Source organism: Heterodontus francisci, chromosome 7 (genome assembly GCF_036365525.1).
Source record: "Heterodontus francisci isolate sHetFra1 chromosome 7, sHetFra1.hap1, whole genome shotgun sequence".
Taxonomy (NCBI): Eukaryota; Metazoa; Chordata; class Chondrichthyes; order Heterodontiformes; family Heterodontidae; genus Heterodontus; species Heterodontus francisci.
The window spans coordinates 34,672,211-34,694,775 of record NC_090377.1 but is presented as its reverse complement, the minus strand read 5'-3'; the positions used below and the strand labels follow the sequence as shown (position 1 = coordinate 34,694,775).

At 41.5% G+C, this 22,565-nt stretch overlaps 2 protein-coding genes across 5 annotated transcripts in view; one reads left to right on the top strand and one right to left on the bottom strand.

Moving 5' to 3' along the window:
• The window catches only part of arhgap15 (Rho GTPase activating protein 15), an 806,049-nt gene that overhangs the window by 742,437 nt on the left and 41,047 nt on the right, over nt 1-22,565 (top strand). For all 4 annotated transcript variants that reach the window (XM_068034997.1, XM_068035000.1, XM_068034998.1 and 1 more), the window contains one exon: nt 722-827. In XM_068034997.1, coding sequence (XP_067891098.1) covers nt 722-827 — 106 coding nt within the window. The remainder of the gene's footprint in view (nt 1-721; nt 828-22,565) is intronic.
• The window catches only part of gtdc1 (glycosyltransferase-like domain containing 1), an 872,535-nt gene continuing 871,778 nt past the window's right edge, over nt 21,809-22,565 (bottom strand). Inside the window, exon 10 of the mRNA XM_068034995.1 lies at nt 21,809-21,915. Coding sequence (XP_067891096.1) covers nt 21,841-21,915 — 75 coding nt within the window. The 3' untranslated portion in view covers nt 21,809-21,840. The remainder of the gene's footprint in view (nt 21,916-22,565) is intronic.

Genomic DNA, 22,565 nt, shown 5'->3' with positions numbered 1-22,565 from the left:
GAGCTTTTAAATGAATGGTAGCTGATTTTGGCACACGTATCTTGCAACTGATGGAAACGAATGCGTATACCGATGGCTCATCGTAAAACTGGCATAAATCATTTACATTCAAATTTCTTCACAAAAAAGTGCTACATTGCTCTTGTAGTGTAATTATGTCAAAAGCTTCCAGGAAATTCCAGGCTTATCACACAAATGTTTAAGGCACGTGTGTCTGTTTCTGCTATTTTAATAATAATGGACAGAAGAAGTTAGTGCTAGTGTGTTAGGCCTATGTACAAAAATCCAGCTGACAGTCATTTCTCCCGTATAGCTCTTTAAGACTCAGAGCTGTGATTAACAGGTTAACAGCTAATAAACAAATTAAAATGAATTGACCATGATCTCAAAAGCTGTGTTTTAGATTTTTCTTTTAAGTCAATGTGTTACAATAGACTTACTGTTTTGATTTTAAAGGCTCAGAAACAGAACTGGAAAACTCCGATGGTAATCTGGGTCATGCATGCCTTCCATCACTGTCATGCATGTCTGGTATTAAGTGAACAATTGTTTAGTTAAAAGAACTAGAAGTGCATTCCGTTTCTCTCTTATTGTAGTATCTTTACTCAGCTGTCACTGCCGCATATGTATCAGAATGCAATAAATGTGTCACAAGGGATGAGCTGAGGAAAGATAACAGTATTCAACCAGTATCCTAACTGTGGTCATTTTTCTCCCACAGAAAATCAGAATTACAGTCAACGTGTTCAGTGTGTGAAGAGACTGGTGAAGAAGCTGCCGAAACCTAACCATGATACCTTGAGAGTTCTTGTTAAACATTTACAAAAGTAAGCAGTGAAATACTTCCATTTTTTCTTATTTATATATCTTAGCACCCAGGATTCATTCAACAAATTTAAACTGCATTACAGAAATTTTGAGCCTCTTATAACCGCAGGAGAAGATTGCATCTGGTCAGTTTACATTAACCATATCCTAAATGCACTCTTTTAAAATGCATTACTAGAAATAGTGAACAGAGGAAATGCTCCTTCCAAATACTGTAAGTCAGTATTACAATGCAGAAAGACACTTATGTTATATTGTCAGGACTACAATAATAACAACAAACATCAACAACTTGCATTTATATAGCACCTTCATTACAAAATAAGTGCACTAAGGTGCTTCTAGGAAGTGCAATGAAAAATGGATATCAAGACAGAGTTATTAGGAGTGGTGGTCAAAATGATGCATTTTAAGGACAGTTTTAAAGGACAGGGAGAGAGATTTAGGGAGGGAATTTCAGAGCGTGGCGCCTAGGCAGTTGAATGCATGACCACAAATGATGAAGCAAAATGAGGAGGGGGTGCACAAGGGGCTGTAGTTTGGATTGGTTGTTGTAGGTTGAGAGGGGTTAAAGAGATAGGGAGGGGTGAGGTGATGGAAAGATTTAAACACAAGGGGAATCATGGAAGTTATGTAGATCAGTGAGAATGGGATTGATGTGTGAGCAGGTGTGGATAGGATGCAGATAGGACAGTTTTGAATGAGCTGAGGTTTATGGTAGACTGAAGGTCAGCCAGTAGGAAACTGGAGTGATTGAGTCTGGAGGAGACAAAGACATGAACAAAAGTTTTAGTGGCAAATGTGGTGGGGTAGGGATTCAGGCAGGTGAGGGATTTTGTACTACAATGCATGAAACCAATGGACAGCAGTAATTTCTGCAGGCTATCAATTAACATTCAAATCAGAAAGCAAATATTCCAAACTTACTTTCAAGGAAGACAGAATTTGCATTTATATGGCACTTTTCACATCTTCAGGACTTCCCAAAGCACTTCACAACCAATGTAGAACTTTTGAAATGCAGCCATTTTGTAATGAAGGTCAGCTGCCAAAGGTCCCACAAACAGTAATGAGATAAATTACCAGATTGTTTGTTTAGTGGTATTGGTTGATGAATAAATGTTGGCCAGGACATTGGGAGAATGCCCCAACTCTTCTTCGAATAGTGCCTCAGGATCTGATAAGAAAAGGGGTCTTAACTTATTGTCTTATCCAGCCAAGAAAATTGGATTATTTTTGGTAAAAGTTGAGCCACACTCAATCCTTCACTAAAAAGCATGATAAGACTTTTAAATCCTGTAGGGCTCTTTATGAAAATATTACAATTCAAATTCCTTATTAAAAATAATAATTTACAACAGTTGCAAATCTGGAATACAGGCCTGCATTTTCAAATTGGCAAACTTATATTGCTCCTCCCACTCTCAATGGATTGTTTCACTGACAAGATCTGGATTCAACTGTGCTGTTAGCATTATCTGTTCAACATATGGCATCGTCCAGTGGAACAGTTCATACAGAAAGAGGAATGCCTCATTACTGAAACAATAATATTTAAGGCATAAATTCCAAATACTAAAACTAATAAGCTTCAGCAGTTATCAAGTATTTTCTCAGGGTAGATATTTAGTTTAAACTCTCTTTTTCTTTCTTAGGATTTAACTCCACTGGTATAACATATTACCATAACACTGATAAGAAATATTATAATGGCTTTAGTAACCAAAGAAATAGCAATAGGCACGAAGTGACAAAAGCTATGTTTTGTATTAATATAATGTGGTCTTCCTCAGGGAATCATTCAAAATCAACCACTTTACAATAAAACCACCAACAGTTGAATTGTAGACCAGTCCTGAGGCATGATAATTTGTTGTTGCCTGCTATATTGATTATCTATGCTACAGTAAGGGGTCAGTTTGGTTCTGTAGGCTTGAATTTACTCCTTCAATGAATCTTGTAAGTTAATGGCTGCTAAATTTTCATCTTTTGTATATTGCTGCTTGTTTGTTGTGAGTTGGAACTGCATTCACCACTGAAGGAAAACTCTGTACTCCCACATCTGACTGGAGTGGCAAGAAAATGATAATTGCTGGAATTTTAACCCCACCCCCACCCCCTGCAGGAGTGGGCTGGTTAGGCGGGGGAGGGCAATTGTAAAATTGAGTGGGAGGCAGGGTGGGGGGCATTTCTGACACCTTCCTGCCCCCACTGCAATTATATGAGGTGTGACGGCAGTGAGAAATGGCCTGCCCACCCCAGACCAATCAAGGTACATAAGTGGCCAATTAGCTGCCCCTTAAGGGCGTCCTCCCGCCACTGCTGGGATTTTACCAGTGGCGTGCGGGCGGCTCAGGCCCTCCAGGAGGCTGCCAAGTAAAACCTGGCGGCCTCCTTGCGGGCTGTGGGGGTGGGAGGGCCGCCTTGATCAGGCACCCTGTGCCCCATGGAGGATCCCCTCATGGCCAACCTGCCCCCACTACACAACACCCCCCACCCCGGTGAGGCCCCAGATACTTACCTATTTTCCGAGCTGGCGTCCACCTTTCTGCAGTGGCTGGGTGCAGTCCCAGCAGTGGCCACTGCTCCCAATGGGATTGAGAGCTGCCGGCCCACTGGGTCTTCCTGCCTCAGAGGGGCAGAAGTCCAGCCCGAGGCCAGTTAAGGATTTGGGGAGCGTAAAATCACGGCATGGTCCCAACTTTTTGGCTGGTGGACAGAGCCTGCTGCCCGACATAAAATTTTGGCCAATAAAACAAATTTGTGGAGCAAAATAGAAGCAATAGATGTCAAGAAAGAACTATAACTGATTCAAAAGTGAATGGTAACCTGCTATAATATACCTGAAAGTGCAGGAAATCATTGGAGAGACACAGAGCTATCAGCACATATGATGGCATCATGGGTAAATGTACTGCCATGTGGTCCTGAGACACACAGACCAGGAAATTCCAGGTTAGACCACTGGTTTGTGCTGACTTAGCTGATCACTGCTGGGGCAGCAGTGGGATTACTCCAATTGGCTTAAGTGTTCATGGGCTGAAAATTGGAACCAGCAGCCAACGCAAAGTATTTATGGATGTCAAGCAAGGGGTGTGATGCCCCTTTTAGTCAAATAGCCTGATGACTCCTGCTGTCTTGACTCGCAAATGGAGAATAATCATTTGGGTTAATTATACGAGCTGCTATCATTAATGTAACCATACCCCCACGTAAAACAATGCCTTGAGCTGAAGAGCAGAGAAAATTGGATGGGTGTGTGGAGATGGTGAAGTGAGGGAGATGATAGGAAGTGGAATTATATGTAGTTAGGGTTTAATATCAAATGGTGATGTGTGCAAGCACAGTCTCAAATTTACATCTCTGGTTGTGTTTTACTCTAGATAATGGAATGATGCATAGAGAAAAAGAGGCATGGATGAGAAAACAGAAATGTTATGTATTAATGGATTGCCTGTGGCATCGCGCATGAGGGGGAAAATTTTAGTTTATCCTGTCGATTCACTGTCGCATAGTTTGCACTATCACACAGTCAAAAATACCACCAGGACCAAGTATGGGTGTCAGGTGAATCAGGATCAGAGGTCAGGGATAATTGAACCAGAGTGTGTAGATATATTTCATTCCCCATTTCAAAGTCATAAATTCTATCCTTATTTTAATCTTTCAGTTATAAATTCCTATTTCCATATTTATGATAGAAAATGCATGTATAAACTTTGCACTATACCCTCCTGCCAGTGATGGCACTGCACGTCAAGTTTACAAAGGCAGTTTCCATCATCTATCTGAATATAGGAATTTGTAATGGAAAAAGTTGAAAGGAAGAGTGTGCATATGTAAGATTTTTATATTAATCAATCTCCTATGGTGTTGACAGATAGTCAAGACCATGTATTGCTTACAAGTGAAGGAGGGTTAGAGGGTAGGAATATTGGATCAGGGCATGCAGACATAATGCACTTCCCATTTCAGAGTGATACACTCTGTCTTTATTTTTATATTACTATTATAAATTCATATGCCCATATTTATATTGGAAGCTTCCTATGTAAATATTCACATTTTAATTACACCCTCCCACCAGTGGTGGTGCTGTAGCATCTCTAGAGGAGCCAGAGTCATTCATACATGACAAGTTTACATCTGCAATTTTCATTCTAGATGTAAACAATTACCATGGAATAAGTTGACAGGAAGCTTGTGTAAGGCCTGAAGTTTTAAATAAATTATAGATAATCATAGATGAGATATGGATGTATTCGTAAATGCAAAGTAAATTTAATTGGATTAACGAAATTCTGCTATGCTGCTTTAGTTAACAGTTTAGTTTAGTTTAGTTTAGAGATACAGCACTGAAACAGGCCCTTCGGCCCACCGAGTCTGTGCCGACCATCAACCACCCATCCATACTAATCCTACACTAATTCCATATTCCTACCACATCCCCACCTGTCCCTATATTTCCCTACCACCTACCTATACTAGGGGCAATTTATAATGGCCAATTTACCTATCAACCTGCAAGTCTTTGGCATGTGGGAGGAAACCGGAGCACCCGGAGGAAACCCACGCAGACACAGAGAGAACTTGCAAACTCCACACAGGCAGTACCCGGAATTGAACCCGGTTGATTAGTAACTTTGCAAAAGGATACATATGAAAAATTAAAATGAATGAATAGCTTTACAACTGGCAAAAAGAGAAATATGTAGAATGTTACAGAATTTAGAAATTTATTAAACTAATTCCAAAGATGAAATACAAACCAATGTATGTAAAATTGAAGGTTATTGCCTGACCTAGCATGATTGCAATGCATCGGCACAGATACATTGCTGATACATTTAATAGTAAATCCTGATAATCTTGGAAAGCCATCAAACTGATGTTATCAAGCTGTATACCTAGCAATATCTGGACTTTATTTAATTTCCTTCTCAAATAAAGATGTTTGTCATAGTTGTCCAACTCAGAATGTAGGTGGGGAGAGTACAGGTTAAATGGACTTGAAGGACGAAAGTATTGAGACAACATCATACTCATTTCAATATTCATTTCTTTTAATAATCCTTCAGCGTGTGAAAAATGTCTGTCGGAAATATACACGATTGCTATTGAGAAGTCAGCTAGGTGATGATTCAAATCAGTTCTTCTATCTATTATGCAAAACAGACAACTCAACTTCTACCTTTCTCAACCATTCTTTTATATTAGCATAATTGCCAATCATTATTTTATAGTATAGCCAATGCACAATTGTTCAGCTTTTTGTAGACTTGTTCAGTTCTTCTTTCATGTGTCATGCATTAACTGCATTAGCATTACACAGTCAGAGCAAGGGAGCTGAGGATCGATTCATTTCCTCAGTAAAATCCAATGGGGGTGGGTGGGGGAGGCGTTGGATTGAGCTCCAGGAGGGGGAACTGGAACGTTTTTTAAAATAATTTTTCTTTTAAGCTCATTATTTGTTGGTGGGTGTGGAGCAGCCAATGCCTGTCCCACTTATCAATAGATAATTCTGTAAAAGGATCCTTGAATAGACATTATGCTCCTAACTAACATATTCAGGGAGCCTATTGCCCAACATGTCTGTAAAAAGTCCGCTCCATGAATTTAGCAATGGGGCCAATGTCCATGCAGATTGAGCACAGGCTGCTAAATTGGTATGTTTTGCACCTGTTTTACACCCAAATAAACAGGCACAACACATGCCAATTATTCACACCTAATCTGTACTAATGCTTTGTCTTTCAACACACCATTAACATATTGTTTGCCTTTGCTCCGTGACCTTTTGGTCAGCTATGTGGCCTGGTCCAATCTGCACCTTCTCCTTTGTTATCTCTTGCCCAACCCCCACCTCACTTGTTTATAATCTGTGACTTTTCTAATATTTGTCAGTTCCGAAGAAGGGTCACTGACCCGAAACGTTAACTCTGCTTCTCTTTCCACAGATGCTGCCAGACCTGCTGAGTGAATCCAGCATTTCTTGTTTTTGTTTCAGATTTCCAGCATCCGCAGTATTTTGCTTTTATTTTACACATGCCAATTGCTCCCCTATAATGTTAATTAGGGACTAACACCTTCAAAGGACACCTTGGTGAAAGACCTATTAGTCAGCGACAAGAGGGGCTGACACCCAATCTGCCCCACACAGGATTCCTCAATGGCCTATGTGACCACCAATGAAAGATAAGTTGCAAAACATTTTTTCATAAAAGAACCCTTTCTATGGAACCAGAAGGATTAGGAGTGCTCCCCTGACTCCCCCGCAATCCCCTGCCCATATCCATTCCAACATGCTTCCCCAAACTTACCAGAGGGCAGCTGTCAGTGAGGCAGGTGGCCTATAATGGAAATTTTCCATCGAACCTATGAAGGCACAACCAACACTGGCAGCTTGCTCAGAATATGCTGATAAGGCCAATTTCTATTGATTATCAGGCATCTTTGTGTGGGGGCATGCTGACTCATTTCTGTCCGACTATTTTTGAACTCTGTGTATTCTTGCTGAGTAGCCACATGCTTTGTTTATTTGGCTTTTAGTTAAACTACATACTAGTGGTTTGAGTGCTTTGCATGCCTTTTTGGACCTTGTGTGTCATGAAACTCTTCATGTTGTCTGGGTACTTACCGAGTTGAGGGAGAAGCACTGGTGAATAATTGCACAGCCAACTAGTCAGCTGCATGGCATTCAGAAGGCTACTTACGATCAGTATTGATGATTAAAAATCATGGACCTGCATCAGTGCTGGAGCTTTTCTAACTGTAGTCATTGTGGGATCAGTACTTTTGGAGGCAGCATCGATTATCATAGAGTCATAGAGTTGTACAGCATAGAAACAGGCCCTTCGGCCCACCGCGTCCATGCCGACCATAATGCCTATCTATACTAATCCCACCTGCCTGCATTAATTCCATATCCCTGTATGCCTTTCTCATTCAAGTACCTGTCCAGATGCCTCTTAAATGTCGCTACTGTTCCTGCCTCCACCACCTCCTCAGGCAGCTCATTCCAGATACCCACTATTCTTTGTGTGAAAAATTTACCCCTTTGATCCCCTTTAAACCTCCTTCCTCGCACCTTAAATCTATGCCCTCTAGTTTTAGTCACCCCTACCATCGGAAACAGAGTCTGGCTATCTACCCTATCTATGCTTCTCATAATTTTATATGCCTCTATCATGTCCCCTCTCAGCCTCCTTCGCTCCAGGGAAAACAGGCCCAGCCTATCCAATCTCTCTTTATAACTCAAGCCCTCCAAACCAGGCAACATCCTTTTGAATCTTTTCTGCACCCTCTCTAGCTTAATCATATCTTTCCTGTAGTGCGGCGACCAGAACTGCGCACAGTACTCCAAATGCGGCCTAACCAACGTTATGTACAACTGTAACATGTCGTCCCAACTCTTGTACTCAATGCCTCGGCCGATGAAGGCAAGCATGCCATACGCCTTCTTCACCACCCTGTCTACCTGTGTTGCCACTTTCAGGGAACTATGTACTTGCACCCCAAGGTCTCTCTGCTCAACAACACTCCCCAGGGCCCTGCCATTCACTGTATATGTCCTGCCCTGGTTTAACTTCCCAAAATGCATTACTTCACACGTGTCTGCGTTAAATTCCATTTGCCACTCCCTTGCCCACTTTCCCAGTTGATCCTGTTGTAACCTTAGACAACCTTCTTCACTGTCCACTATACCACCAATTTTGGTGTCATCTGCCCTTTACATTTGCATCTAAGTCATTAATATATATGACAAACAATAGAAGGCCCAGCACCAATCCCTGCAGCACACCAGTGGTCACCGGCCTCCAATCTGAAAAACAACCCTCCACTACCACCCTCTGCCTCCTATCACCAAGCCAATTTTGTATCCAATTTGCTAGCTCACCCTGGATCCCATGTGTTTGAACCTTCTGGACCAGCCTACCATGCGGGACCTTGTCAAAGGCCTTGCTAAAGTCCACGTAGACAACGTCCATCGCCCTGCCCTCGTCAATCCTCTTGGTCACCTCCTCGAAAAACTCAATCAAATTCATGAAACATGATTTCCCACACACAAAGCCATGCTGACTATCCCTAATCAGACCATGCCTTTCCAGATGCATATAAATCCTGTCTCTCAGAATCCCTTCCAATAACCTTCCCACCACTGATGTAAGGCTCACCGGCCTGTAGTTCCCTGGCTTATCCCTGCTGCCCTTCTTAAATAAAGGTACAACATTAGCTATCCTCCAGTCTTCCGGTACCTCACCCATGGCTAACGATGATACAAAAATCTCTGCCAGGGCCCCAGCAATCTCCTCTCTTGCTTCCCATAGCATCTTAGGATACACCCTGGTCAGGCCCTGGGGATTTATCCACCTTAATGCGCTTCAAAACCTCCAACATCTCCTCCTTTGTAATGTTGATATGCTCCAGGATATCGGTGTTCCCTCCCTTGAACTCACTAACTGCCATGACCTTCTCCACAGTAAATACGGACGAGAAATATTCATTTCAGATCTCGCCCATTTCCCATGGCTCCACACATAGATTGCCACACTGATCCTGAAGGGGACCTACTCTCTCCCTAGCTACCCTTTTAATATATTTATAGAATATTGTAGGATTCTTCTTTATCTTATCTGCCAGGGAAATCTCATGGCCCCTTTTCGCCCTCCTAATTTCCTTCTTAAGTGCAGTCCTACATCCCCTATACTCCTCGAGGGACTCGCTCAATCCCAGCTGCCTATACCTGACATACGCCTCCTTCTTTGTCCTGACCAGACCCTCAATATCCCTCGTCAACCAAGGTTCCCTAAACTTGCCAGCCTTGCCCTTCCATCCAACAGGAACTTGCTGGCCCTGAATTCTTCCTATCTCATTTTTAAAAGCCTCCCACTTGCCAGACGTCCCTTTACCTGTAAATAGCCTCTCCCATTCAACTTTTGAGAGTTTCTGTCTATGTAGGGTTTCATGTTGGAACAGCCTTGCTACTGGTATGAATGTCAATCACCTGCTCCTGTTTTGCTTTAAGCCATCATTTGAGGGCATGACCTCATGATGCCAACTTATCAGTATTATCAGGGAACAGTGGGAACTTATGAGACTTCAGCATCTGTCTCTTATACTGTAACCCAGTTTCAAGTGAGTTGAAGCTGGCCATGAATGAATATTAAACTTTGGCCCCAAAGGCTTCATTGCAGCAGTGGGAGCACTCTTGTGGATTTTCCAACATTTTAAACCCACCAAAACCACTGAAATTATTAGATGCACCCCCCACCCCACATCCTCGCATTTTGGCAGGATCAGCAGTGAAGGTCAGGGGCAGCCAATCTCAGCACCTAGACTGAGATGTGCCACCCTGTTGGTTTTCAGCGTTTTGATGTTGTAAATAACTATGCTATTGGTAAAATAAAATTGGCATTATGATTGTGATGGATAGATCTGTTAATATAATGGAAAATTAGTTGATGAATAGGAGCTAGTGTAACCTTTTGATTTGAAATGTAATATCAGACTTTCTTATCATTAATCAGGTGATTATTTAACTGATAAATTATGGAATGCTTTTAGGTTTAGTTAACAAACCTCAATCTGTAAGAGAGACTGATCTTAGAAGGGAAGAATATCTGTATGAACCCAAAGTGATTAGGAATAACTGAACATGAAATGCACTGACATCAGTGAAAATGGTTTGACATTGAAAGCCTGGACTTACCAGAAAATACTATGAGATTCACACTCATAAGCAGCAGACAGCTGATATGCGCTGTAGTGTTTCTATCTTATCCACCACCATTATCTGCAGAGTTGCACCAGATGCAGAAAAATTAACTACGCTGAAAATGAGATCCATTTGCTTTCAAACCAATGCTTTTACATTATACTGTGTACCTTTAACACAAAAATAGAACATCTGAGACAACACATTCTTTATAACCAGTCTTCGGCTTTAGAAGGACAGATGTATGTCTGCCCCAAATGACTCTGGGATACTTTTTTGGGAGTGACTCCAGTATTGTGGCTGTCACACCCACACCTACTGATGTGGTTCAACTTTACCCTGGAGAGGCATGAAATTAAGAAACTCTGAATCGTTCACATGGATACGTTTGATCTAAATTGCATTGGAAACCACTCCAAATTAAAAGCATCTGTATAAATGTGAAATGTTTGTTTCAATGTCTGGTATAAATAGGACCAACTCTGACAGGCACATGTTCATGTGATGAGAAAGACCACATTTATACGGATCTGTAGGAACATTTGCTTTATATGTAGGAAAGGCTTATTTATTCATTTATGAACATCATTTAGTTATTTTAATGTTCATCCTTGTTTCAAATCTCAGAGCATCATACTGTCAAGAAACAATAGGACATTATGATTATTGAAGAATCTCTTTACTTTGTTATAATCAAAACCATTTGAAAGATTGTGCAATTAAAACTAATGTAATTCTTCTTTAATATAAATATGAGTGCCAACTTATTTTATGGTAACATGTAGTTGAATAGTCCTTGAACAATCCCGATGTTTAGTTGGTTTGGGTAGAAGGTAACTTCTAAAATGCTATCTACACTGAGGATTGCTTGCACTTCATAAATATGCCTACTTTAACCAAATGCTGGCTGGACACTAAGTATATGCACAGTAAGTCCACATTGTCCATTGTGCAGCAGCCACAGTATCCTGATATCAGCAGTTGCCAGAGGCAGTACAAAGAGTGAGGGAGATCCTCTGTGGAAAAAAACATCCTATGTCAAAACGATCTCAAATTTATCTACTGACCTTCAACATAGATTTTGTACTCCTGACCCTAATGAGATGTGCCTAAGGGAGAAAAAGCATCAGTAACCAACTGCTATATCCTGTTGCACTATGGTTCAAATTAGATAGTAATTAATTACTCACAGAATCTTTAGTGGTGCCTATTCATATATGTTGGATTATTGCCCATTTCTGTTGGTTTCCATACCCTCTCAGTGCCCTTTGTTGGGCTAATAATTTTACTTGCTCCTCTGCATCAAGCTTCCTAATTTTTTAACTATCTGTTTTGTTTCACATTATGGCTTCCATGTTTGTCTTTTCTAACTATTGTCAATCTTGATTAATGAACCTTCATTAATAAACATCCTGCTTTTTGGTTTCCACCTACAATTGCTACATGGTGGTGCATGGAATCAATTAGTCTGTACAATGTGATTTATTCTGCTAAGATCTTGGGAGCAGGTCAGAGTTCATTGATGCTAATTGTAGCAGTTGTGATTTTTATACTCGGAATGGTGGTTTATTGAATATTCTAAAAACTAACATCTTAAATGAACTGTAATCATAAGTCATGTGATTTTTAAACTATTTCAGCTTTGTAAAATTCTTCCTCAACTGGTTAAAAATAACTAATTTTCTGAAGGGAACAATACCTAAACTCTTTTTGAATGTAATCTTCTGTGAAAGAAAAAAAGATAATTTATATAGCACCTTTCACAACCTCAGGATGTCCCAAAGCCCTTCACAGACAATTTTTGAAGTGTAGTCACTATTGAAAAATAGGGAAAACACAGCAGCTAAAATTATCCACAGCAAGGTCCCACAAATAACAATGAGTTAAATAACCTGATATCCTGTGTCGTTTTGATGATGTTGGCTTGAGGGATAAATATTGTCCTTGTCAACCTTCCTGCTCTGCTTTGAATAGTGGAATGGGATCTTTCACATCCACCTAAGAGAGGTTAGTCAGGGTCTCGATTTAAAATCTCATTTGAAAGAAAGTGCAGCACTCTGTTATTAACTTCACTGAAGTGTCAGCCTGCATTATGTGCTCAAATCTTTACAGTAGGTCTTTAGAACACAATTTCTGACTCAGAGGTACAAATGGCCCATTCAGCCAAGGCTGACACTTTGTTAGATCACTTTCTAGTTGGATTTAATTGCACTCTCTAAAGGAAGGTCCAGTAACTATTCCACAATGCTTTTGTGATCAGAATAATAGATATTTTCAAAATGTTAAGTATTGGCAGTTTTATCTGTTCCACTCAGCTACAGGATCTGTAACATTATCCACCAATAATGGAGGCACTGTTAAAATTCCAGGCCACCAATGGGGACCCTGCCCCACCATCAATGCAAATTAATAATCCAGTCAATTTACCGACTATTGGTTGGAAGATCATGGTCTGTGAATTCCTGAGTTTCTGAATTGTGTTGCCAGCAGGTGAGGGTGTGTGTCAGCTGCATGTACTTGTAAATCTACCCCCAATGTATAATTAAGAGCTACTGAAAATAAATGAAGCTACAATACAGCCCATTAACGCCTCCCTTCTTGGCACCTAATGAAGAATGAATTGGCAGTTCTCTGGACCACTCAAGATACTCCAACTAAAGCCAATTACCATGCTGTACAAATTCATCATCATCTCATTCTTTTTGTATTCAATGCCCTACATGCAAAATTCCAAATTCCATTTATATGGCTTTTCCCACTTAGAGGTACGCTTTTAAATATCTGATTAGTTGCATCTCTGATCTCTGATTTTAAATTTCTATCAAGAAATGGGCCAATTTTAACTCAGCTAATGAGTCAGTGATGGTGTTAAAATCTCCATGCCAGTTACCATTCCAGTATTGTTAAACTACCATATTTACTGGAACTTTTCATTGGATTCAGGTGGGAGTCTCATTACAACATGCAAATCAGATGCACATTAACACCACACAAGTGCCAGGCAATGATCATTGCCAGCTAAAGAGAACCTAACCAGCTCCCTTTGATATTCAATGGCATTGCATTAACCAAATAATCATTGACCAGAAGCTCAACTGGACCTGCCACTACAGCAAGCCAGAGGCTGGCTAATGGCTCATCTTCAGAGTCTCTGAAGTTTCTTGAATACCATCAAGACACGAGTTAGGAGTGTAATGGGATAGTTCCTCACTCTACTCAAGTAGGTCCACACCATCCAAGACAAAGCAGTCAGCACCTCATCCACCAGCATAAACACCCACTCCCTCCACCACCAGTGTACCGTACCTGCAGTGTGTACTACCTACAGGACACTTCCAAGTCACGCACAAATCCAACTTTTATATATATCACCATTCCTTCATCATTGCTGGGTCAAAATCCCAGAACTCCCTACCTAACAGCACTGTACAAATATCTTGGCCAAAATGACTGCAACCATTCAAGAAGAAGGTCCACCAACACTTTCCCAAGGGCAATAAATGCTCGCTTTGCCAGGGGAAAAAATGGGCCAGGCACTGAAGATGTGTTTACATCTGGGGGCAATAGTTAATTTGTTTTTGTAGCTTTGGCGTCCTACAAAAATCCACTCTCATTATCATTGGGATAACTTATTCATTTGGTCCCAGCATAGGATTTTTGTGAAGAAACTCTCGTGGGCAAAAGTAGCCAGTTTTATTGGCAGGCCTAATGGTGAATCACTGAATAGCGAAGAGGTTAGAGGGACAGACCACCCGCTTTCTGTGGTCAAAAAGAAGAAAAACACTCATTCTCAAGGTCAGTTTATCCGGTTAGATCTAGGAAGGGAGCCCAGCCTTGTGAGGAAAAATTCACTTATCTTAATCACAGAGTAGGTTTGAACCAAAAGGCTAACCAGGAAGTTAGGTTTGTCCACTAATGTGGATAATGTGACATGGTTTCTTATTTTCCTTTTTCACGAGCAGGGGTTTAATGTTAAGTCTTGATTATAACTGTTCCTCTGTATATGTGCTTACTTCCTGCAAAATAAACCAGCTTAACAATTTGTATCTGGCCTTTTCTCATCCAAATGCTTCCAGCCTAGCTACTGACAGGTTGGTGAGGCGCACGTAACGGCACAATATCCAATTCAGACCACAAGGGGGTACCATTGTTATGCCCTCGGGATACTCTATTGTATGATTAGATATCGGGCAGGGTGGGCACACTCCTTAATGCAAGGCATAGGGATCACTTATGAGAGTGGTCCAGTCCCGCTGACCCAGAAGAATATTTAAGGCAGACCTAAAATTTGTAACAAAGCAATACGTCCATGTAAAAGTTGCATTTTAACTTTTAATGCTGGGGAAGCAAACCGTAAAAGATCGCTACCAGATAATAAGTCAACACCCCTTTGATGCAACCTATGCACTGGATTTTATGGTCGTAACTTATAGCCATTCAATACAAGTAATGAATTCTAATCAATTATGCACTAATCACTAATATCAAAATACAAATGAAAGTGTTTTAATTTGATACTTATTATCCTTCTCCCCTCCTTTCAATTCCATTTCTATGATTTTGAACAGCCAGGTGAGTTGGTCAAGGAAACTAAATTTGAAGGCACCAATTTAGATACCATTACTTTGTAGTTTGCCACCTCAGGATTGATAGTGGTGATTCTGTCTACTTTGCAGCTGCTAATTAGGCTTGTACAGAATTTACAGCTGGTCCATATCAAAAGGCATTATGTGGATGGTGCAAAAATGATTACGCTGCTTTTCCTACAAAGTAATAATGTTGCACTGCTGGTCTTAATCTATGTGAGGATCAAAATGATTCAAATCAGACTCATCAAAAAGCCTGATTCAACTAACCACTGGACTTCCACCCCCATGTTCAATCTAGCACATGCAGCAAACTGCCATGTAATAGCTTGTGACACATGTTCCACTTTCGACAGCAAGGTGTTCTGTTAATCAATGAGAAAGTGCAATAGGAGAAAGATGCCATTAGAGAGTCGTAGTGAGCTTCATTTTTACCACTGTGAGACTGTTGAGTCCTTGGACTATCAAAGAGAGGAAGAAAAAATATCCCTAATTCACCAGAGAATCATATAGCTCAAATGAAACCATGTAGATTATTAAACCAGTCAAACCACATTTTGGCCACTAGAAGGAACATGTATTTAAAATAGATAGATCACTACAGAGGTTATATAGATTGTCTCTCAGATGATCTCAGAGACTGAACAGTACAGAATTTCTCGCTACACTTCAGTGATTATAAATATAATTCTTAGGGCATTGCTGAGATGGTACAACTTGGATGCATTATTCAAGATTGGATGGTCAAACCACCATGAAGTTTCAATATATTGGGTGCATAAACCCCCTATAACCACCATATAGCTCTCATGCTTTTGTCCTATATGCTGTAAAGCATTATCGAGATTAGGCATTTACCATCTCTGTAGAATGACACAGAGATTAGAAACTTAATCATCAGTGAAATCACATGCTTGTGAAATCTGAGGCATATAGCTGTAGAAAACAATAGAGGTCATTTTCAACTTCAACTGGGTCGGGAAACTGGCAGTGGTGAATTGGTTGCCATATACAGCCTGCCTGATTTCCCCCATCAAAGTTGAAAATCATTCACAATATCTGGCGAAAAGCCTTATTTTCTGCGTGCATAGAAATTCCACTCTCTTCTAGCTTCTGTAACAGAAAAGCCTACAGAGGGCCATGAGAGTGCACCAACTTTCCAGCTTGCTGCAGAAATGCAATTGAATGTGCGGGCAGTATGGAAAAATATGGTGATTCACATTCCACATTGTAGTATGTCTTTCTGAAGAAGACAGGCTGTTAAAATCCAAATCAGTCAAATCAGGTTTAAAGATATATCTATCTTTAATTTAAAAAGGCCCTATCTATATTGATTCAAATTGAACTTCACCCTGACCTTTTAACCTGCCTACGTATAAGCTCAGATGTGGCTTCAAGTAGGTACTATGTGGGATGGTAACTACATTTTGTGCTGATACTAGTTCACTTCTTTACTGTGGGTTAGAATGAGGTATATGAAAATATCTGGGTTGGACCCTAAATTAGCTCAATTTTGGCTGATGTAGCTGAACCAATGCTGACTAAACATGAATACCAAATGTGCACAGATGTAGCACAGAAGAACATCAAAGGCTTTGTGTTTGAATCTAGTCCATTGGAAGTGATGTCATATGTACTCTTTCAGTAATGACTGGGTTGGTTTGGCGCTTGTATACCTCTTAATACTCCACCAGAATCATGTCTGTAATCCAAATGTTAAGCGAGCCACTTTCCTAGAACAAAAGGACTTCACGCAAACAATCATTGCTGCATCTACTTTGTAACACCACCTGAAATTGCAGGTTTACTGATCAACATTAGTCAAATTGGTCATTTAGTCAATGCATGTGTTTTGATATTACTAATTTGTTCCACATGATTCCAATTAAAAAAGACTGCATATAAACACTAGCTATTTGTGGCACTACCTGGCACTAATGGTATGTCAAGGTTAAGATTTATGATTGCACAAAATGCTACACTTATTACAGTATCACCCCATTTATTGTATACAGGAGGAATGCACAAGAACCTTCTGATGCATTCCACTGAATGAAAGAGGAGACTGTAACTCCCAGGTAGAAAGCAGGGGAGAGGTGCCTGGCTTCACGCCCAGGTGTTAACAGCTCTGATTGCGCTGTTGTAATGATGGAGAAACTGTCATGGTTCGCTGTTATTATAACTATGAAACTGAGAGCAACTGCTGGTGTTTGCACATGCGCAGTTAAATGCAAAAATACAGACTTAGGCTGGAATTTAACTCCACCCACCCCCCCCAGGAGTGGGCTGGGGGTGAGGGGTGCATAAAATCACCTGGGCAGCGAGGAGTGTCGTGCCTGTTGCCTACCTATCCCTGCTGCTATTTTACCAGTGATGGGGAAGGTAGCAAACGGCCCACCCACCCTAGGCCAATTGAGTCCCTTAAGTAACCAATTAATTGCCACTTAAGGGCCTCTTTTCGCCACCAGTGGTATTGTAGCAGTGGCAGATGGGCACTTCAGCACCTGAGGAGGCCACCTAGTAATATCTGGTGGCCTCTTTTGCCGACTGGGTGGGTCCCTCCTGATCGGGCACACTGTGCCCCATGGAGGGTCTGCCCAGCAGCACAGGCTGCCCCCGCCCCAAAACAACCCCCCTTCCCTACACTCTGACCAAGCCACCCCCCTCCCCACCCCCCCCCACATCGCCGGGGCCTAATCGATTGTCTCCGGCGCGGCCCAACCCCCACTTACCTCTTTATAGGGCAACGTCCATCATCCGCTTCTTGCTGGGTGCAGTCCCAGCAGTGGCCATGGCTCCCAGTGACGCTGCTGGGACTAAAGTGCTGCCGACCCTCTGATTGGCCGGCAGCTCTTGGAGGCAGGACTTCCTGCCTTCGAGTGGCGGAAGCCCTGACTAAAGGCATTTTAAGGCCAGGGCCATGCAAAATAGCAGCATGGTTTTTAGGCCAATGGAGGCGGGCTCACCCCTGGCTTTTTAGCCTTAGTCTGCACTTAATCCGTAATTGTAGCGTTAATGCTAAGCAAAACTGTTTCACATCAACACTACTGTACTGATAATATACCCAAATAGAATTATGTTTATGTTTTATAACTGTTCAGTATTACAATTGTTGAGTCGTCATATATTAATGGAAGTTGTTTAAACACAGTGCATCACATAACATTTTTAGGAACAATAAACGAGGTTAATTTCCCAGGATTCCTCATAGGTTAGGTAATCATGGTCATGATGTTATACAACATGCATGCATATCTAGTGAAGCTTGGAACTTACAGTGGATCCTCACAAAATTAATGTAATAGGGCAAGAGTTTCCGCTTCGGCGCAATCAGAATCCAGACACAAATTGAATCCAACATTGTGCTATTTTTGAGAAGTGTTTCTTTCCCTTCAAGTTTCTGCTCAAACTCATCTGTGTATCACTGAACATAAAATCTGGAATGGGCCGGTGTAATTGGGCATTGCTTTAATTTTTTTTTGCATTAAAATATTCCTTGATATATTTAAGAGTAGTAACTTGGTGCAGTTTGATTTATACAGTTAGAAATGGTTTATCATCAAAAGTATACATTTATAATCGGTGTCTAGGCCACAACCTGTGAGCAACCTGATTTTAAATTACTGAAAATGATTTTAAAAAATTTAGACAAAACGATTATAATTTACTAAATTAAAACTAATTCTATTCAAAAGCTTTTAAAACATGCCTATTGGAGTCCTTACGAACTCCCAAAAATGCTTAATTTTTAGGCCCTTCTCAAAGGCCTAAAAATGGGTTCAATTAGCAGAAAATTACCCTGGTGATTAATTTTTGTGGGCAGTGTCAGCTTCTAACACGATGGACTGAAATTTGCTGCTTGCATGCCAACCCCGAGGTCAGGTTAAATTCTGGATCAGGAACCCAGAAGAGCGAGTGGCAGGACGCAAGGTGCAATCTTCCTAGAGGCAGCCAATTAAGAAGCCGCGACTGGGAGTCCTGTCCAATTAGGGATGGCAGCCAGGTTCCAGTGTTGCATGGTCCAATCAGCATGGCCCATGGAGATGGCCGCCATCCACCTTCACAGTGTGGGTGATACCTGGACATCAGCAGGAGCAGTAATAGCATCATGGAGGCGCCTTCAGTGGGAAGGAATCAGCTCCATTGAAGCAGGGCAAGCATTATTGGAGACATCAGTCCCCATGAAGTGGCTGCAAAAGCATTCGCTCTGCTTGGTTTAAATCCCCTTTGTGAATTTCTGAATTGGTGTCAGCTGTGGCTCAGTTGATAGCATTTTTACCTCTGAGTTCCCAGGGTCTGGGTTCAAGTCCCACACTTGATGTTGAGCACAAAAGTCAAGCCTCCAGTGCAATACTGAGGGTGTGATGTATTGTTTGAGGTACTGCCTTTTGTATGAGATGTCAAAGGACTGCAACGGTTCAAGAAGGCAGCTCACAGCCTCTTTCTCAAGGGCAATTGGGGATGGGCAATAAATGCTGGCCTAGCCAGCGACGCCCATATCCCACGAATGAATAAAACAAACGAGGCCCTGTCTGCCCTCTCAAGTGGATGTAAAATATCCCATGGCACTATCTCGAAGAAAAGCAGGGGCCCTGGTCAATATGTGTCACTCAATCAACATCAATGCTCATTATCACATGTTTGTGGGCGTTTGTGCGCAAATTGGCTGTCACATTTCCTACATTACAATGACTATACTTCAAAAATACTTCATTGGCTGTGAAGCACTTTGGGATAAAAACAGAAAGTGCAGGAAATACTCAGCAGGTCAGGCAGTATCTGTGGAGAGAGAAACAGAGTTAACGTTTCAGGTCGATGACTTTTCATCAGAACTGGCAAAGGATCGAAATGTAATAGGTTTTGAGCAAGTGAAAATGGGGAGGAAAGAAGAACAAAAGGAAAGGTCTGGGATAGGGCAGAGGGCGGGAGAGATTAAATTACAAACTTTCATGGAGAAAAAGCGAAGGGAGTGGTAATAGTTGTGGTAAAAGATAAAGCATATGGTGAGAGAGAATGTTAACAACAGAACAATGAACAGCTCTGTCCGAAAGCAAAAACATGAAAAACAAGTTTAAGACTGGCACATGGTTAAAAAAAAAATAATGAAAATGGGGGTCATTTTGAGTCCAGAAGGCTGTAAAGTACCTAATCGGAAGAGAAGGTGCTGTTCCTCGAGCTTGCATTGAGCTTCACTGAACACTGCAGCAGGCTGAGGACAAAAATGTGGGCATGATAGCAATTTGTTGAATTAAAATGGCAAGCAGCTGGAAGCTTGGGGTCATGCTTGTGGACTGAGTGAGGTGTTCCGCAAAGCAGTCACCCAATCTGCTTTTGGTCTCTCCAGTGTAGAGGAGACTGCATTGTGAGCAGCAAATACTGTATACTAAATTGAAAGAAGTACAAGTAAATTGCTGCTTCACCTGCAAGGAGTATTTGGGGCCTTGGATGGTGAGGATAGAGGACGTAAAAGGGCAGGAATTACAACTCCTGTGATTGGGAAGGTGCCGTGGGAAGGGGACGAGGTGTCAGGGGTGATGGAGGAGTGGACCAGGGTGTCGCAGAGGGAAAAGTCCCTTTGGAATGCTGACAGGAGAGGGGAGGGAAAACTGTGTTTGGTGGCGGCATCAAGCACTTTGGGATGTCTGGTGGTCAAGAAAAGAGCTATATAAATGCAAGTCTTTCTTTTACTGTTGACAAATAAATGGAAACCCTCAAATGAGTTGCTGCTCAGACCACCCACTACAAAGCCGACACTGATCCTTTGCCAGGCTGCTGACACAGTGGGGAGCCCATGAGTGTCAGGGAAAATCTCTTGCAGCATGGAAAATTGCAGATAAGTGGCTCATTACCTGCTTATTTGGTTTCCCGCCACTGCCGAGCAGGTTATCATCGAACCTGCTACCCTGCTGCCAGGAAAAGTACACTGAGGCTGGAATGTGCAAATTTCCTCAAACCCCTGCCCCACCCCCCCCTTCCCGGCCACTTCCAAAACCACCTTCACAGCCCTGAGAAAATTCCAACAGATGTTTTTTAAACTAGCTTAAAATATCGAAAAAAACCTCAATGTTTATAATTATGTGATCTTTCGCATTGGTTTGGCTGATTCCAGACGAATTACATTTAAATAAGCACAATCCAGGGGAAACTCCAGGCTGTAAATTTTCTGAAACCTGCAACTATCTGCCATGAATTGAATAAATGCACTGCTTTGATCTCTAGGGTTTCCAGGAAAGGGTATAAGGTGTAACATAAGGAAAATATGGCAGCACTCTGCTTACCGGATCTCTGCAGAGTTAATACCATGCATGCGCTTCTGGGTAGAAAACTAAATGAGTGTAAGAAGATCCCATCTGCAAAGATTATGCTCCCACTTAGAAATTCAGGAGCCTTTGTGCAAGTTTTTTGGCACCTTTTTTTCCAGTTCCATTTGTTCCACCAATGGTTTTCCCCATAGATGTAAACCTTTTGGAGGAAGAAGAGGAGGATGAATGGAGGGATAGCAAGAATGTCTGGCTGCACCAAAGGAATTCTGTACCCATTCATCAGTATCTTCAAAATTGCTTCTACCTAAAGAGGTTTGCATTGCTTTTATTCATTCACAGGATGTAGACATCACTAGCAAGGCCAGCATTTATTGCCGATCAATGATTGCCCTTGGCAAGGTGGTAGTGACCTTCTTGAGTGGCTTGCTAGGCCATTTCAGAGAGCAGTTTAGAGTCGACCACATTGCTGTGGGTGTGGAGTCACATGTAGTCCAGGCTGCGTAAGAATGGCAGGTTTCCTTCTCTGAAAGACATTAGTGAACAAGATGGGTTTTACAACAATCTGATAATTTCATGCTCACCATTACCAATACTACCTTTTGATTCCATCGACTATAGTTGAATTTCCCAGCTGCCCTGATGGTATTTGCACTCATGTCTTTGGATTATTAGTCGAGGTCCCCTGGATTACCAATCCAGTAACACAACCACTATGCTATCATACCCAGATTTCATTTTGTCAGCGAATTAGTGCATGCAGAGAGTTAAATTCTCAAAGGAGGCTATGATGGCAGACACAATGGCACAAATATACTATGTGACGGGGTGACTAACTGTAATGTAAAATAGTCTTGGGAAGAATCCCAATCACAGTATGCCATGCTTTAAGTAATATCAGTAAGCATGAAGATGTGTCAGGGCAATCAACAGCCAACATAAACTGATTAGCCAGGTCCACACAACGCAACCAACCAGATCTGTAGGCACTGGCACAACTACCTGACAACAATTTTGAGGCATTGCCTTTACAAGTTGTGAGTCAGCAGAAGGCCAGATGCACAGCTGTGCCATTTTCTGCAAGGATACCTGCAGCTACCATGCTCATTAAATAAAAACAAATCATCAGAAATGCTCAATGAAATTGTCATCCATTTTGTAAAAACAAACGGAAAG